The 19,753-nt window shown below is 37.1% G+C and overlaps 1 protein-coding gene across 1 annotated transcript; it reads left to right on the forward strand.

Annotated features, from left to right (window-relative positions):
* Positions 1–9,184: 9,184 nt before the first annotated feature.
* IGFBP1 (insulin like growth factor binding protein 1) lies at positions 9,185–15,140 on the forward strand. Its single transcript, XM_088445717.1, has 4 exons — positions 9,185–9,789; positions 11,806–11,996; positions 13,310–13,438; positions 13,916–15,140. The coding sequence occupies exons 1-4, from the start codon at positions 9,429–9,431 to the stop codon at positions 14,045–14,047; spliced, it is 813 nt and encodes a 270-aa protein (XP_088301843.1). The 5' UTR covers positions 9,185–9,428; the 3' UTR covers positions 14,048–15,140.
* Positions 15,141–19,753: the final 4,613 nt, after the last annotated feature.

Consider the following 19,753-nt stretch of genomic DNA (forward strand, 5'->3'; position numbering starts at 1 on the left):
TCCATAGCAGACAAACTCCTTACACCTACTGTAGCTACGCCTATGTCTTCTGTGTACATTACTGAACCAATATTACATGACATCCCAATACACCAGAGGTTCCGAAACGCAGTCCTCAAGGCTCCCCAACAGTTCAGGTTTTAGAGATATCCATGGCTGAGCACAGGTGACTTAATTAGTACCTCAGTCAATTTGATTTAACCACCTGTGCTCAGCCATGGATATCTCTAAAACCTGAGCTGTTGGGGAGCCTTGAGGACCATGTTTGGGAACCTCTGCCATACACTAATATGTGGGTATACAAATGATAGAATTCAGTAAGTTCTGAAACTGGAAAGTGTATAAACCTATAAATTCTATTTATTTTCTCTCTTTCCCTCTTTTATTGCATACTGGTCTCTGCACCCAGTGCATGTGAAGCCCAGAAAAAAAATATTTCACAACATTATTGGGTAACGTGGTTCGAACCTTGACCCCACAAATGCAGATAATAGGCTAACTGACTCCTTAATTAAAAACTGCCTATCCCAAAATATTTTATAATAACTGGTCACTAAATAAGTCAAAAGGGTTGGTAATTATTTTCAGGAAACATATTCAGTTGACCTTAATAACATTTGTGCAACAGCATGGGGATCCTTGTAAACATATAAGATTTTCAACAAAATGTTTTATAAACTTATATGCTCAATACCAGGGTTGGTTGACTTTCATTTCCTGTTCCCAGAAAAGTTTCACTGTCTCCAAGAGGGCATTTTAATAGTGGGTAGGAATATCAACTACATTTTGATCCACTCATAGATTCCTCATCTGATGCTCATAGTGCCTTGTAAAATGATGCAAGGCTAATGCGTTGTATATTTCATGTGAATTAAGAAGGGTAGTCTGTACTTCTATTGTGTAAGTATCCCCACGGTATTTAATAAGGCCACACAACAAACTAGCAGTGGTGCTGAAAATCTTTTATTTTAACAAGACACAATGCTCTGAATACAGATTTTGCAGTATGTATATCGGTAGTGGGAAGTAAATGTGGTTGTGGCACATTCACCAAGGTAGAAGTATGTGTGTCAGAGGTATGTGGTATCACTCTGTGGTATACAGAGTGTGAAATTGTATAAGGAGATGGTGAAAAAGTGAGCAATGAAGTTAACTGTGGTAGGTGTCCTTAGAGGGTCCCACACTCTGTTGGCCACTTTCTTACTCTATCCAAAGTCTTGGTTGGTAATACACTTAAATCCACCTTGTGGTGGGGTCTTAGTGGGGTGGGGTGCTGATGCTCCCTACCTTCTTGAGTGTGATGAAGGTATATTAGCTTGCGGTGAGGATCCCTTGCAGTAATTCTTGTTGTCTGCTATGCCGCACTTGTTGTTGCTCTAACTTTCCTGCCAGAGAGTAGATTTGATATTAATAGCTACTGGCCTTGTACTTTATTCCATATTCCGGTGTGTGTGGAGACCACACACTGGTGTGTATGTCCGCAGTGATTGTCTGTAAGCAGATTTCTGGGTCTGCAATATCGTGAGATCTCGCGGCCTGATGCCTTTTGATCCCTGTTGTATGCTGGTCTGTGCTCCAATGCGTTTCAGCCCGTTGGCTTTTCGCAGGGAGTGGTTGTAAAGGTTTTTAGTTAGTTGGGTCTTTTTATCCTCATTTCTCATCACTGATGTCAGATGTGGGAGATGGGTTCTTGTCTCTTTGCAAACGGAATGTTTGTGTACATTTATCTGTTAACAGATAATTATATTAAACAGATAAATATTTTGAGTAATTGTTCCTGCGGTATCTATGGAAAAATAGTTGGTGAGTAATGGTATGTGAATGTTGCACATAAGAAGGTATGACAATGTATGGCTTTAGTTTGTTGCCACTGTATGTATGCTATATGTTATCTTTGTATAATTATGACCACATTGAATATATTGCGATGGTGTGTGTGTGCGCACTATGCTGTAATGGTGTGATGCCAAGTTAACCTGGTAATTACTACATACTGTAGTACTGTAGCTTTATCATAGTTAATTTTGGTGATGGACACACCAACTGACCCATTTCTCTAGTTTTGTCATGCTCCAGCATTCCAAGCTCCACATACAAAAGATCAAATACATACATATTGCAGCTAAAGCCAGAATTACAGCTAGATTGTGATTCCCTTTGGCTCATTCAATTAGTTTACTTGCATTTCTTCAGGTCCATGGATGAACTAATCATGTAATTTTTCAGTTTTCAGCTTCCTGGTTTAGATGGATGGAATTCAAGCAGTTCCTCTTGTATTTTATCCATCTTTAGCCTTAGGTCTATATTTCTTCAAACCACACTAAGGACCAGCCTATTTGCATAATTTCCCAAAACCCCACCCCCTACTGTTTCCAATCTCTCTCTAACCACTATATATATATATATATATATATATATATATATGTATAACTATATAGCTATATATAATCCAAGGAAAGAGCTGCACTCGCATACAGTACTTTCGCTGATTAGTGATGATGGGGTGAGTCGTCACAAAGACACCAACCAAATGGCTTAATCTAGAGCAGTGGGTATAGTAGAGAGCACTCACCAGACTTTCATATTTGCAGAAACTTGAAGAATTATTCACTTATAGCAGCATAATCATAAGCAGAATGTCAACATTTCGGTCCTCTGCAGGACCTTTGTCAAGACAAATGTGCCCTACTAGAATAGATGGAAACCCATCTGTGTGTCCCCCATTAGATAGAAATACTCACCAGGCACCGAGAGAACTCATGCCACCGGAAGTGACATTATACCCAAATCACATAAAACTTTAAACCTTAATAAAGATCCAAAAAAAGAACTCCCCACACTTAAAGATAACCAAAATAAAACTCTTAAATGCACCCAACCATTTGCAAACAACCTACTCTTACCTAAAACAGAATGCTAATGAGGTAAGGAATAGGTTATTTGCATTTGTTTGGGTGCATTTTGGATGCATATGTTGATGAGTTCTCTGGGTGCCTGGTGAGTATTTATATCCCATGGGGGACAAACAGAGGGGTTTGCATCTATTCTAGTAGGGCACATCAGTCGTGACAAAGGTCCAGCGGAGGACCGAAACATCAACATTCTGCTGCTATGAGTGAAAAAAATCTTCAAGCTATTGCAAATATGAAAGCCTGTTGAGTGCTTTCTACTATTCCCACTGCTTTTTCTCTCCCTCAGTACACAATATATATATATTTATATATATATATATATATATATATATATATATATATATACTGGTAAACTTTAGATCAACCCTTCTAAACAACATAGTGCCTGATTCACTACGGAATGCAACTGCAAATGCAATAGCGTTCACGAACGCAGTACAGCTGCGATAGTATGCTAATCCATTACGATCGCAATGCAATCTCAGCACAACATAAGGATGCCCACTTTACCTTACACACGTCCGTAATCTTTAGCATGACTGCAAAACCATCGGTACCATTGCGGCCTCACGCACACTTGCACAAGCCCTGACCTTACTCAAAAATTGCTAACATCCAAACACGCTATCAGGCCACAGGCTGCATAGGGCATCGCTGTGGATAATTTAAGCACACCCCCGCAAGTTCAAAAGCACTGGCATGCCTGCTTTCAGCCGACCACCCCCACCCGTTACTACCCACAAACGACACTTCCTGTCAACCACTCTTCGAAGGGGCTGCATAGCCGCTGCAATCTCACTCCCGATCGCAGTCTCAATTGCAATGGCTAGTTCGTGCACACGCACTGCGATGCATATGCAGTATGCAACAATCGGCCAATTGCGTGCGTATTAGCAACTGCGTTCCTTGCTGAATCAGCCCCATAGTTTTTGCAGCTGCTTTTCACAAAGTTTTATTGAAACGCATGTTAAATGTTACCATGTTTTGATAACTATTACATAAATGCCCCTTAGGTATACTTGTCGGTAGATAGTACTAAGTCTCCCTTTCTTAAGGTGGGTACACACTATACAGATATATCTGCAGATGATGGTCATTAATACACACTGAACGGCCATCATCTGCTTGTGCCCTCGGGTTCTGACGGCCGGGGGGCGGGACCAGGCAGCCGGTGGGTGGATCAGGAGCATGTCCCGCCCCCTTCCTCGCGGCTGCCACCATATGTGTACAGGCGGTCTGCTGACTGCCCGTACACACCTGCCAATTGACAGATATGTCTGCAAACATATCTGTCCATCAGCTGTGCAGCACAGCCAATGCGATATGTCGGTGAACGACGACGTTCACCGACGTATCGCGGGTATACAGTGGCTGACGTGCAGCAGATATATTGGCCGATCAATTGATCGGCCAATGTATCTGTCAGTCTGTACCCAGCATTAGTAGTTTTTTTTACAACTTGTCTTTTAACATACATTAAAATCAGCTTATTTTGCCAGAACCACTGGGTTTATTGTCCCAACATTTTCCTGGATAACTTAAATCAAACATTCAGGATGATGACATTTTCTTTGTTATATTTTCTTTTGTGTTAATAAAAACTTACATTTACTACAATCACTTATGGTAGCTTGTATAACAAACCCCAACCAATACTTCACTGCTGTCTTTTTCCCTATAAGGCTTTTATATTATCACTATACTAACATATATCTTTTGACTGGGCAGGTTTTAAACATGTTTTTACTCTATCCACCTATCCTATCTTTCTTACCCTTCATATCATCCTATCATTTCACCTATTTTGTTTGTAAGATCCTAGCATTTACTACCATAGTTTTCAGAATTTACTGCTACCTTTAATTTGACAACTCTTTATCACCTATTTAAACCCCTACCCCCACTTCTACACCATTTCTCTTGACAGAGCTCTATTCCCTATCTTGTCTCACAACTCTCCCTCCTTAACCATCTTATCTCTCAATGGGAAGCAGTCGGGAAGCCGACGAACAGAATCCCGCCCCTCGGCTTCCTGACTGTCTAATCCCGGCAAGGGGTTAAATGACAGGCATCAAAATCCCAATCCCTGTCATTTTATTAATGCCAGGAGCCCAACACCCGTCTTACCGATCAAAGGTAAGCCGGGTGCCGGGCGCGGACAGCCGTGGGGGGGAGGGTTAGGTTTAGGGTTCCCGGGGGGACTTAGGGTTATGCACCCCCCTGGGAGTTTGGGGTTTGGCTAGGGGAAGGGAGGGTTAGGGATAAGCACCCCTGGGGGAGGTTAGGGTTATGCCCCCCCGGGGGACTTAGGTTTAGGCGGCGGGGAAGGGGGGGTTAGATTTAGGCACTTGGGGGGGAGGTTAGGGTTAGGCACCTCTAAGGGAGGGTTAGGAGGTAGAATAGGGTAGGAAATACTTACCTTGGGACGATCGGGATTTTCACTGCTGCCGTGATGCCGCTGCCAGGATTTGAACTGCCGGCCATGCAGCTGGCGGTCAATCATACTGAATCCCTCTCAATACAAATGTAACTATCCTCAGAGTCTGTAGCCAAGAAAGAAAACTCAGTTCAGAAATCCTCAAACTTTCCTGTCTGCACCAACCTTTCAAGCACTTAATCACCTTCCTAATCCTCAGCTGTCTCTCAGGTGTAGAATGTGACACAAGCAGCATTTCACTTTTTACAGCCTAATTAAATGCAATAATTTTGAGAACAATACATTTACCTGTAACATTAGCATTTAGTTTATTCCCTAATTCCTATGATTAACTGCAAAAGTCAGTAGACAATAAGTACTTTATCATTCATTGTGCTGGTAACATATAATTCCTCTCTGTCCTCCAAATCACTGAATTACCCATCACCAACACCAGTCTGGACTTCACTCCTGTTCCTGGAGCAGTCATTCTCTAGATTGCTATTGGACCGACCTATCCAGGTGCAGCAATGCGACTCCTGAACTAACATCTTCAATCAGTCTATTTGTCATACATATTTTAAAGTATTAATTTAGGATTAGCCTTCCTGTTACTATTTTCTATATCATTGTTTCTCAGTACTAGCAAAATAACTACTAGCGAATCTTGATCGTCTTCATCACAGGCACCACACAGTGCCTGACAAATGATCTTCAAACAGTGTTGCTTTTTGCTTAAACAGATTTAAAATCAGGTCTTCCAGATAAGAAACTGGCTCACATCTGTCAGAATTATTTCTCAAGCAGTTGTTCCAAAAACAGCACACTTTGTACAAATCAAAAAATCTCAATTGACTTAATTTATACATTATTCATTAATTAAAAATACTACCATAGATACATTTTAACCACATGAACTATACATGAATTCATCTAATATATTATAAATGTATTATAACACTGCACTAGTAATATATTAAAAAGATATGTGTTGTAAAAATTCTCAGATTTAATACTGCAGATTGAATGTCTTGGTATATTCCAAATGCCACAATTCCCAGACCGACTGTAATAATAATACTGATGTAAATTGACATCACACTTACGGGACCTGTTATGACATATAGGGTCTCATTCAGACCCGGTCGCAAGCACCGATGTGCTCGCAACCGAGTCGATGGTCCCCACAGAGCATGCGCACGACGGAGCAAGCTCCGTCGTGTGCATGCACGAGACCCGGCTAGCGACGGACGCTCCATCTCTAGGGGGCTCATAGCAGACGGGTCGAGCTGTCGATGTTGAGTGACAGCTTGCCCCATTTGCTGGGCGGGCCGGGGGCGTGCCCGGCCAAACGGAGGCGATCCAGTTGGAATGCTTGCCGTTTGGGGGCGGCCCCACTGACATCATTGATGATGTCAGTGAGGAACTTCCTGCTCAAACAGAGCAGGAAGTTCCCTGGGGCTTATGAGTGCCCAGACCCAACCTCAGGATCTGGTCATAAGCCCCGATGGGCGCGATGGTAATGACCATCGCGACCATCACCCTGATCGCAAGCTAAGCTGTGGGTGGTAACCCACAGCTTAGCTTGCGACCTGGAGGCAGCACTTCTAAACAAGAAGTGCCCGCCCTCATTCAGAGTGAGTGATCGCTTCTTGCGATCGACTCTCAATGAAGGCCATAGACTCCAGATGGATGAATATACATATATATATATATATATATATATCTATATATATATATATATATATATATATATACACACAGTATATGTATATATATAATATTGGATGAATGTATATCTTATATGGTTTAAAATTTATCTATGGCAGTATTTTTATTTCATTAATAATGTATATATTAAGTCAACTTAGAGATTTTTTGGTTTAATTATTACTAAGTAAGTTTGAGACTGCTGTTTTATAAGAGATGTCTTTGGTCTCTAATTATCCTGCAGCTCTAATATATAGAAGCTTAATTAATTATAATAGAGAGTATTTTCTGCACCACTGGCATTTATATTGTCTGTTTTCATTCCATATAACTGTACTAGATTCTAGATTATCCATACGTATTGCTATAAATACATACATACAAATATAAAAAAAAATAACTATATATTTATTTTTAGTGTGTGTTGAATTCTAAATAGGTCTAATGTTCTGATGGAAAAAACACCAACAAATCAGTTTAATGAATAGGGGGCCTGATTCAGAGCCGGACGCAATTAGCGCTCGCTCGTCCAGAAAATAGGGGTGGCTATTCAAATCAAGCGTTCGCTCTTTGCGGTCTGTTCACGCCTCTAGGTCTGATCGAGCGAACAAAACTTGCGGTCGTTTTTTGAAAAAATACGCCCCCTGGCCGCTCGCATCCTACGTCATGTCCGCTATTTATTAGATTAATCGAGTACATCCACCAGGGTATGAACTGCTCGCTATTCTTGGGGTTGGTTTTTCCTACCACAATTTTGCGAGCAGTTCTGACTATAAAATAACCCAGTGACGTGGTCAATGACGCTGCTATTTTAATTATGCACACCCATAAAATGCCCGTTTTGACCTTTAAGCACGCCTGCGTTCGGATCTCCACTCCCCGTTTTCAAGCACCTTCCCCTGTTACCACCCACATACGCCTCTTTCTGTCACTCAAATTTTCAGGCATTCGCTATTTTGCGAGCACATGAATTTCGACCGCACTCACTGGTTCGCGCATGCGTATAACGATCCGTACGCATGCGCAGATGGGCAAACATCGCTCGGAGCGAACGAGCGGCCGTTTACGAGCGGCTGTGAATCAGGCCCAGGGACCAACATAAATAACAAATGGTTGTAGGAATATGGTCCACTTCTGAAGTCATCATGGATCATAAAAGGTGTAGTAGCAATGGCGCAGATTTAAAATAGACGGTTCTTACTTATTGTTGGATACAAATACAATAAAAAAATAGTTTTGACACTATTTAATACATAAATTATACAAAGTACAAAAAATTAAAGAGAACTATCCTATAGTGTATGTGTATTGTCATACAGACTATAACTAACTTAAATTATACTGGTAACTAAAAGTATATTTAATTTGTGCTTAACAATATACATTTTTGTATGAAATTGTCTGTTTTGCTTTATTACAAGTATCAAATAGATGTAAAAGTTACTGTGAATATAGTTTATATTATGTACAGTTAAAAGGAACAACAATATTCCATGACAGTTATATCTTATGTTACTGGAGTCTAGATGATTATTTTCAGTCAATAGGTATTTTCAAAATTGGACTGTACAATATGTTAAATAGGTCATCTTAGTTTATTCTATTACATAAGAAACCTAGTACATAGTAACTTAATTCAGGTAGGATGACCCAATAAACTAGATAATTGTTTTTCTTGACTTAAAAGTATATCTGTTCCAGTAGATCATGGCTATTACACATTAACACTTTGGTTACGTAGGAGGATTAGGAAAGAATTTGCTGTTGGTCAAAACAAGTTAGTATAGCCAATGGACGTCACATGTTTACTATCTATTCATGCCACTTCAAACACATCCTCTTTGAATAAAAAAAAGTTTCGTTTGCAACCAGTGCCCTTTCTTATCTCAAGCAAACCTAACTTTGCATTGCCTAAAAAAGGTGACTTTGAAACATTTCTAAAGAGGGTCTAAAGTTGATGGAATGTAATTTCCTTGTTATGCAGGAAGTTGTAAATCAAACTAAGTTTGTTACATTTTTTTCTCAGGCTTTGTTTTGACAACTAAACTTGCTCTGTGCAGATATTTGCAGTTAGGCGTCACTGTTAGGCAATAGACTATAAAGGGAAGGTTACAGGGGGCGTTGTGACCACCCAAAGCAAAGACATTGCAGTAACAATCACAGAGTGTTTTACAAATAATTCCTCAGGGCTAATGATTAATCTGAGGTAAAACATTAATGCCCCAGCAATGCATTATATATATGAGGAGCAGTGCTGACACACAGCTATTTAGGAAGCTTTCCTGAGACACAGTCAAAGACTTCACAATTCACATCACTTAACTGTCCTACTGGTCAGGCATATAGACACAGCACTTACTATAGATTGCTTAAATCAGAGTAATTTTAACATGGCTAAAGCAATAACTCCTTGTACTTGGCTTTTGCCAGCCTCTTTGCTTTTTATAGCAGTAGTGATTACAGTAGCAGAACCATTGAATTGTGCCCAGTGCACTGAAGAGAGATTAGCTCTTTGCCCACAAGTGCCTGCTACATGCCCAGAGCTTGCACGAGAATCAGGCTGTGGGTGCTGTATGACTTGTGCATTGAAGCGAGGAGAGGCTTGTGGGGTGTACACAGCAAGGTGTGGAAAAGCACTTAGTTGTCATGTAAAGCCAGGAGAGCCCAGACCACTGTATGCACTTACAAGAGGACAAGGAATCTGCATGGATGCAGAGGACCTGGAAAAGCTGAGAGCTATTGATACCACAGGTGAGTTTGCAGAATACAAATACTTCTAATATGATTGATGCAGCAAATCAGTGTGGGAAAGACATAATGTATTGATGTTAGTATTGGATGAAGGATATTACATTTTAATATTGTTTGACTTTTTTTGACTTGTCATAAGACAATCATATAATAATTATTATTATTATTTTTTTTTAAATATTCAAATATTCATTGAATTCAAGTAACTTTAGATGCTAAAGGGTGATTTCTCAGAGTAATGTATAATAATATTATATCATACTGCTATTTATTATTTTTAAGAATCATTAACATACATCATTAAAAAGGACTTTCAAAGAAAGCAAAGCACTTTCTGTTCTGGAACCCAGCACTGTATTTTTTTTCTGTTAACAAAATTAAAATGATTTTGACTATGAATGCAGCTGTTCATAAAATGCACTTATTATTAATCAGTAGGAAAAAATGTGATTAATCAGTATGAAAAAATGAAAATATAATAGGAATATGTTACACAAAAATAATCAGGTAAAGTGTGGCTTGTTTAACAAAAAAGCATTAAGTAAGTGAAGTTTCATGCTTTATTTGCTCTTGAAATAATACTTGTTTAGATCTATAAAACTTCAAAAATGCCATAGATAGCATTATGATGAATGGTTCTTTTCGCATACAAATTATTTTTAATAATAACAAATATAAATATTAACTGTTAAATTGTTCCACAAACTAAATATCTGTGAAATGTAAATTAAACTATGTTAGATTATAATTTTGTCAGTTGTGCCTTTTTTTCAGGGGCATATAGTAAGCCTTTTATATTTAATTGTTTAAATTATAAGCACAACATCACAGTGTGTGTTTATCTGTTTTTTTTTTTTTCAAATAAAAAAAACGAATTTTATATACAGTAGATTAAGAGTTAGGGAACCCAATTAATTTATTTTCTGTGGACTTCACTTTTTAAACTCATTTTACAGAATTTATTCTAAAGCTAATATACACTGAACTGTCAGATTGATGGATTAATCTCCATCATTATTTTGAAGTGCTTTAGGCTACAACGGTATGGAGGAAGTAGTTATATTACATAGTGTAACATCTGTTTTATCTGTGTGGGGTGTAATCTGTTTGTAATTTCACCTGATTATTACTTACATAAATTTCTTGACATTGATGCTTGTTTTTGTGACCTATGTCCTACTTCTTGTATCAGCTAGGTGAAAGATCAAAGTGTCATAACAAGTCTCTTTTATATACTTTAGACATAACACGGATGTATTTAAGTCATACTTATAGTAGTCAAGTTTAGTTTCTTTTTAAAGAGAGAATATTTTATTTTAAATAAAGAATGCTACAATGGGAACCAGCATTTAGTTAGTCAGTTAATTCAGAATTCTTTAATCTGTTACATGCTCTTATAGTGGAACTTTTTTATATAAAAGAGAAAACTATTGCTTTCATATTTTATATATTTTGTGAATGCAATAGAACTTAATACAATTTTAAAGGTGAAATGTTTATTTTCCTCTTTTCATTTTTTTTTCTGTGGAGGATGCCCATAATTCCACAATTGTGACATTCCAATATAAAAGTGTTCCCTAGTTGATGGATGCTCCTCTGATTGATGATCAATGGATTCCGCCAATTAATGTGATATTGCAGCTTTCCCATTCATCTCTTACAGGAGAATTATAAATAGAAAGATACATAGCAAAAATGTAAACATAAAAATATTTTAGATTAATTACATTTAATAAGCTGCTACTCAAAGACAAGTTTAAAAAAATATAGTGGGTTAAGAAAATAATAGAGCAGAACTTTAGTGATGGAAGTACACCCAGCTGCTAATATTTTGAGGATTCACATGTATGATGACAAGTGGTATACACAGTCAAATAGATTGATTCACCTGTGCTTGCTTGAGACAACGTGACCTTTTTGGAAGAGCATCCCAGTAACAGTGGCAATTAAATGTTCACATTCCTAATGCAATTATGTAAGTAATAGAAATTAATACATTGTAAAATATCTTTTTAGAAGTAAAGGACTACTCAGAACATGAAATTGCAGCTCCAGAAAGCAGCGACCTTTCACAAGACCAGATCACACCACTCCTTAGATTATTTCCTGATGGCTATGACAAGTTTGATGCATGGAATGCGATCACTGTATATGAACGTATAAAGGCTAAAAAGCTTTTTGATCGAAAGAAGATGAAAGAGCAACAGGTAAGGTGCTAAAAAATAATATAGTACAAAAATAATAACAATAACATAGTAAAATCTGTAGAAACATATAGTTCAATTACCTTCAGAAAAGCATGGTAATGAGTCAGATAATTATAATTTATGACATTAGTGAATAGACAGAGGGCCTCCCTGACAAACGTGTCACCCTTGTTTCCAAGAGTGGCAAGGTCAAAGTCTGCATCCATGGACACATATTCCTGTCCTCACTTGCCATCCAGCCTGCATAAGCTGAGGCTTGACCTTGGTCTCAGTGCTGGGATCGCAGATGCAGCAGGAGGTGTCAGACACCTCCTGACAGGGCCGTAGCTAGGGTAGTGTGGCCGGTGCCATCGCACAGGGCACCACAGTTCCGGGGGCACTGTTTGGGCCTTTCAAATTTCTGTTTATTATCATTCTCACTTGTAGCTTCCTCTTATTTAATTCCCAGCATCTCCTGGACTCCCCTATCTCTTCCCTGGCCTTTCTCCATGAGGCTATTCCCCTTTTTTGGGTGCATTATGTCCCTTTGAAAAATGAGGACACAATGAGGGGGGTGCCAATGCTCTTTCTGGCACAGGGCACCAAAAAGTCTACTTACGGCTCTGCAAAGGACGGAATTGCAAAGATGCTTGTGTGCGGCTTTGCAAGTCTGTCGTCTGCTGAATCAGGCCCAGGGATTGTATCTAGAAAGTTTTTGTAAAAGTAAAACAAATATCTACACTACACAATGTAATTTTAGATATGGTTCGTTGTGTAAAGCAGTGTAAAGCAACGTTTTCCTTCTATGACTAAGCTGCACTAGCAAATTAACACATAATATAGTTATATTCATAACCGGAAACAAGAGTAGGATTTTTGGTGGAGGAATTTCACCTTGACCTGCAAACAGATAATGACATACTATATTATCACACCATGTAAATTGTCTGCAAGCCCCATTGTAAGGTAAGTTGCTGTAATAGGCTAACTTCTTATGCAGGTTTGTTTTACCTCCATTTATGGTAATGCACTTCAATATGGAATACTTTCCAGATTAGTCATGTGACACAGATGTACAAAGTTACCAAAACCACACAAAACTTGTGCTGAATTAAATTGTCAGCAGTTATCTCGTCTATCTCTAGAAAGAACATGTCTATTGTTTGTCAGAGCAAGCCCGTTGATTACCAGAAATCATTAATCTCCCATATGAATTAGGAAATTATTGTCTACTGGTCAGAAGATTGCAGAAACTCATATGAATACATATTAAAAATATTATATTTGTAAAAAGCATAGTACACAATTTTAATGTTTTTAATTTGTTTTTTTAGGGGCCATGCCAGAAAGACCTCTACAAAACAATGGACAGACTGACTCGGATTCAGCAAAGAACTGGAGAAGATATATATAGATTTCACATTCCCAACTGTAACAGAAATGGCTTCTACCACAGCAAACAGGTACAATCTTATTGATTGATTTGATAGAATCTGATTTCACAAAATTGTAACTTGCTGTATTCATACAAATATGCAAACATTAGGGGGGGATTCAATTCAGCTGAAGTTTGTTAAGCTCCCAGGATGAGTGCCTGGAGTTATTCAATTGCCTACACTGTAAATTCATGACTTGTGCCTCAGGACTAGTCTGGTTGTTACCGTGTGCAGTAACAGCATCACGCCCGGCACTTAAGTTGAAAGATTCAGTTTACCACAACTGAGCCCCAAGCATTAGTCACAGTAAACTGCATCTCCCAACTTAAGTGCTGGGAAATTGAATAGCTCTGGACACTCATCCGTGAACTTAACAAACTTGCGCTCAATTGCATTGCCCACCATCTGTGAGCTTAACAAACTTGTGCTGAATTGATTTACTCATCTTGTCTTTATTATGTGGTTGTGTCAAAATTTCTAAATATCATTATTTATTTTGTTTAGTGTGAAACCGCTTTAGATGGAGAACGTGGAAAATGTTGGTGTGTCTACCCATTAACTGGAAAGAAAATTTCAGGTTCTCCTGAAATTAGAGGGGAACTGAACTGCCAGCAGTACCTGAACACACAAGAATAGGTTCAAACATCCCTAGTTATGTGTATTCTATATTATTTGTGTACAAATTCTGAACTATTTATTCTGAGAAATATTTTAAACCTTTCTTCCATTTTATTATATATTTTTTTCATAACTATTTATAAATACAATATTACTTTCTATATATTTACACTATTTTTAAAACAAATTACAAAAAGTAAATCAAACCACTTATTTAACACATAAATTATATTTTTACTACTGTGTGCTGTTATTGAACTATGATATCAATACACTCGTTTAAGAACCAAAATATAAATGTAAGTAAATATTTTTGTTGTATACATCATTTTTAATTTTTGTCAGTATTTTCTTTCTTATGTAATTGTATAGGAGATATTTCTTTTTAAATTATATGGACATGTTAGCTGCTGTACTAGAAAGTGTTACTTTATATATAATTACTATATATATGCTCTTTAAATATATGGTAATTCAATTTGCTATATACTTCTGCTGAGACTAACAACTACTGTTTGTTGAAAGCGTTTCACTCTGGAGGAGAAAAACTTAAAGCTTCATGTTCTAAAAACTCCACCATAAGTCAACAATAAACTGCAGTTTGGCGCAACCCTGCATCAATTTTTTTTTAATCAGTTTTAGACACTGTAATTTCTAGAGAACATAGCATGGAGGTACCATGCATTAACTACTTTAAATGATGTTTCTAGTTTACTTCATATCTCTTTGCATAACCATGGTAATTTTGTCCAACTATCTGGTTGCAGCTCTCTAAACATTGATATAATTAACATATGCCAATAGTACAATTTTAGCAGTAGTTCATAAAGTGAAAAAAGAAGATATAACTACTTATTTCCAGATATATTTGCTATATATGAATATATATAATTTAGAATACATTACAATATATATATATTGTAAAAGGAATAATATATTCAACAAAATATTACACATTTTTTATATTGTTTGATCTTATCCTCAGTGAACATTTTTTATAAACAACAAATAATTATATCCATACGGCAAAATGTATACAAAAATATATATAAGGATTGATATATTCAAGTAAATATTACAAATTCTTTATTTCTTTGGATGTGTGTATATGTTGCTTTTCTCAGGCCATTATTACAAAATAGTTGTAAAAAGATTCAAAAAATTTAAAATTTATTTATTACAGCAATATATTCAGACACTTTTTAGCAATTTTTATCGTAGAAAAAATGTGTTAAAATTAAGCTAATACATTTTGTAATGTAGTTACTAAAAATATAATTATAGGGAGATTTACTAATAGGACTTAAGGCTCATGCAATTTACTTTGACTACTAGCTATATAAATGTACTAGTTTGAGAAGCAGAAGTTAAGGTAACTTTCTTTATCAATATGCAGTTAATGCCTCTGCAACTCATATAAATGTGTCTACTGTATATATTATTCACGTTTGCTATGATAATGACAAAACTTATCACTGCATACCAGTTAGTAAATTTACCCCATTTTTAGTGAGCATATTCTCAAGTTTTTTTTTCCCTACAAATTTTACTCCAGAAAAACAGCCTCACATGTTAGTGTTTAAACACTCCCAAATATGTAATACATTCTATAGACATATTATTAATTAAAACCAAAAACTTGTATATTTCATAGTTTTCAGCTAGTAAACATCAATTAATATATCTACATAAACATAAAGTAACATATCTACTTCAGGTAGACCATCAGGCTACTACTTTGAACAGATTGAACACAGGGCCTGATTCAGAGATGGACGCACTGAACGAGCGCTCGCTCTGAATCAGGGCATTTTTTTGTTTTGTTTTGTTCGGCCTCCTGGCCGCTTGCATAGCTGTGGGTGACCACCCACAGCTATTGCGAGTGGCCAGGTTGATGGTCACGATGGTCAAGACCATCGCGACCATCGGGCTTGCGACGAGACCCTTGTGGTAGGGTCTCATGGCCGCAAGCCCCAGAGAGCTTCTGGCTCTAATAGAGCCGTAAGCTCTCTCACTGACATCACTGGTGATGTCAGTGGGGCCACCCACAAACAGCAGGCGTTCCTTCGGGAACGCCTCAGTTTGGCCAGCCACACCCCCTGCCGCCTACCAAATGGGGCGAGCTGTCACTCACCATTGACAGCTCGCCCCCTTTGGTGGACCCGGAGCGACGGAGCACCCGTTGCTAGCCGGGTCTTGCGCATGCGCACGACGGATCCAGCTCCGTCGTGAACATGCCCAGTGGGCAAACATCGACTAAGTTGCGAGCGCTCAGCGCTTGCTACCAGGTCTGAATCAGGCCCACAGTTCTTTGAGACAAATGGCTATTCCTGGTGATTACCTAAATGCCATCAGTGAACCAGAAAATCTCAAGCGCCCCATAGAATGATGTTTAATCTGAAGATCAGTAGTTACTTAATTTACAGTGGTATTATAGAAAAATTTAGTTGTTTAAGGTTATATGTAAATTAAATATAATTAACATTTATTTAATTTGAAAAGCATACAGTTTTCATATGTTGTTTGATGTACATTGTTTAGTTATACCTCCTCGCTATACTAAATCAATTAACAAGTTTACAGACATGTATATAAACAGAAATATGAGCAATATAAGTTTTAGAGCATACTATAGTATTATTTATTTATTAGGTCCCTTTTTAAAAATGTGTTTAAAAATGTTTTCTTCCATAAAAAGTTCCACCAAGCCACATTTTAAGGTGTTATTTGTGAAAAAGAACAATTAGCATATTTAATAATTAATTTTCTCACACAATAAACCTTAACACAAGGTACTTATGCAATGGTGTGCAAAATTCTTACTTCATCTGACTAATTAATTTATTTGTTTGTAGTTGACCTCCTGCAATTTTTACTAAATACAATTATTTTTACGCTTTTCATCCGTATCTGTTTATATTCTGCCAGTATTGCTCCTGGAAATGAAACTAGCCTCTGAATACATTTAAAATGAATGGCAAGTGCACACATTTGACTTATGATAAAAATTCAATGTAGGTAGATTATCAACAAGCAATATACTTATAAATATTGCAGTGCAGCACTTATATACCAATAAATTCAAATAATATGAAGTTTGCAATCTTTAATATAATAAATGTAAATAGCATATGTGCTATAAGTAAAAGCAACAAATTCTATATTTTACTTTGTTTGGCATTCCATATCTCCTGTCTGATACAAGTGTTTTTGCTGTTTTATACAAAATTGTAAAAGAAAAAAAAACTAAAAAAACCAGCTGTGATTATCTAATATCATTTATTTTATACATTAGTTTCACATCACGGGGCCTGATTCAGATTTGGAAACAGAGTAAGATAGAGCAAATAACTGTGCATCTTGGTAAAACCATGTTGCACTGCAGGTGGGGCAGATTTAAAATGTGCAGAGAAATTTAGATTTGGGAGAGGTGTGTCCTAGCGCAAATTAAATTGCAGTGTAAGAATAAAGCTGTCCAGCATTTGTGGGCTACATGCAAAAGCAGCCAGTGTTGAACCCACATGCAAAAATAATAAATATATTTGCACCCCTTGCATAGCAACATGGTTTATCCTGGTACAAGGTTACTTGCTGTATCTTAGTCTATTCCCAAATCTGAATCAGGCCCACAGTTTTGTGATCCTTTATATATCTATGGTTTCTGGTGTAGAGAAAAAATATACTGATGTAAACATTTTTGCTACATTTTGAAACTACATTTAGAAACTCAGAAGTTACCTGGCTTTCTGTCAGGTAATACAGATTGCTGCTACTTTTATATATTTTATCTATGTGTGTGTATTTCTTACAATGTTAACACTATGCTGCTATTAATGATTAAATATTCTTCCTTTTGTAAATTATTGTTGCCTTTGTTGATTAATGTGTATTGTAATATGCTGGAAAAACAATAAATGTACATTTTCACACTAAAAGTGCAAATGTTGTGAATTTCTTTTATAGGGTGGCAATATACAAAAATAATAATAATAATAATAATAATAATAATAATAATAATAATAATCTACTGATCAAGACAGCCAACTGCAGATTTCAGCATTCAGGAAACCTACTGACAAAGGTGTTTCTCCAGATTTACAGCTTTTATTCAAATAGCAAACAAGTTGTCCCAGAGTCAGACTACAAGATACTACTTTATATATTTTGACCCTGAAGATAAATATAAAAAAAATCATCCTGTTCCTGACAAAAATACATGCACTAAGTAGTCTAAAAAACTTGCAGCTAAAATCTATTCAGTGAGTGTTTTATTTTTTATTTCAATTTATTCTGGATTTTATGGGCAAGTACCGTAGTTAAATAGTCGACTGTGATGCTGCCAACAATTAGAATGTCGACGGGATAATGCCAATGCTGTAGTAATGTTATATAAAGCATTTTAACCATATTGCATTATAACGTTAAACATGATGGTAAAGCATCATGTTTAAAGTTATAATGCCAACACAGTTAAAATGCTTTATTGGCATTCTCCAGTCAGTATTATATTATTGTCATTTTGCCTGTTAACTAATCACACGGAACCCATTTTATGAATGGAAATTTACTGTACTTTACTGCTAAGCATTAATTGGAACAACACAGGGAAAGCACAGGGAAAACAACATCAACATAATATTGGGACATTAGTTCTCACACCCTAACCACTATCTATGGCAATGGGTGCAACCTGTGGGTGCAGACCTCAAGTAGGTTAAATACCATTATCACATATGCCCTCTACTAGCCCTTCATTCTCCTGTTTGAATCTCCACTCCCTCAGACTTTCCCTAATTCGCATTTTGACTTGTATAGTTTTTTGTCAGTTTGTTGAACAAGTGCAAATAATTACTGCTTGATCTGATAACTACAGTATACACAGTATTATCAATTAGTAGCAGTCTACGACTACCCTGTTGCTGACAAACTATAGCACACATGATGAAGATAGTTGTTTTTCCCCTTGGTGCCACTCTTGCCAGCTATACCAATGCTGTATATTATTTATTGATTCCTACCTATCTATACACTCTAAAATGTCACTATTTAGCGTTGTAAGTCAAACAAGAAATAATTGCTTTCCAGACTCGGATTGTGGTTCCGAAGCACAAAAAGGATATTATTCATCAAAAAGAAGATAGTTACACGCTGTGATCTAAATACAATTAGCGCAAAAGATCATACATAAACAAGGTACAGTCAATACATTACGCAGGCGCTCTGAATCCAGATTCCCGGCATCAATTATGAAACCTCCGTCAACAGCAAAGAAAAGATGACTGCCTAGCAGGGTCAGGGAGCTTGCATATAAACCCTTACAGAGATAGGCATTACCATAGAACAAATTGGCATAATCCCACTGGTTCTCCATCCTGGTTCTCCTGTTACGATGCAGTTCATAGGTCAGTTTGTGTGATCACAGTCCAACTTCCAACAGCTGTTTGTGTCCATTTTTCCACTGAAGAACAAGTCTAAACTGGCTGCATTACAGAGTACATTTTAATGCCTATCTCACAGTGATCTATAATTCCCAGACACATGTTGTGATTTACTCACTGATGGAACCGGAAGTCTGTTAATAAACAGTAGTTTAGAATAGCACCAAGCACGGTCTGCTTATCATATACTAAACCTGAGATCTTAAAATACAGTCGCTTTATTACATACTTAATAATGAATAAAACCTTGAATATTAACCTTAATGCTAGGGATCCTTTTTATGTA

Source organism: Taudactylus pleione, unplaced genomic scaffold (assembly GCF_031769625.1).
Source record: "Taudactylus pleione unplaced genomic scaffold, aTauple2 ptg000386l, whole genome shotgun sequence".
NCBI lineage: Eukaryota > Metazoa > Chordata > Amphibia > Anura > Myobatrachidae > Taudactylus > Taudactylus pleione.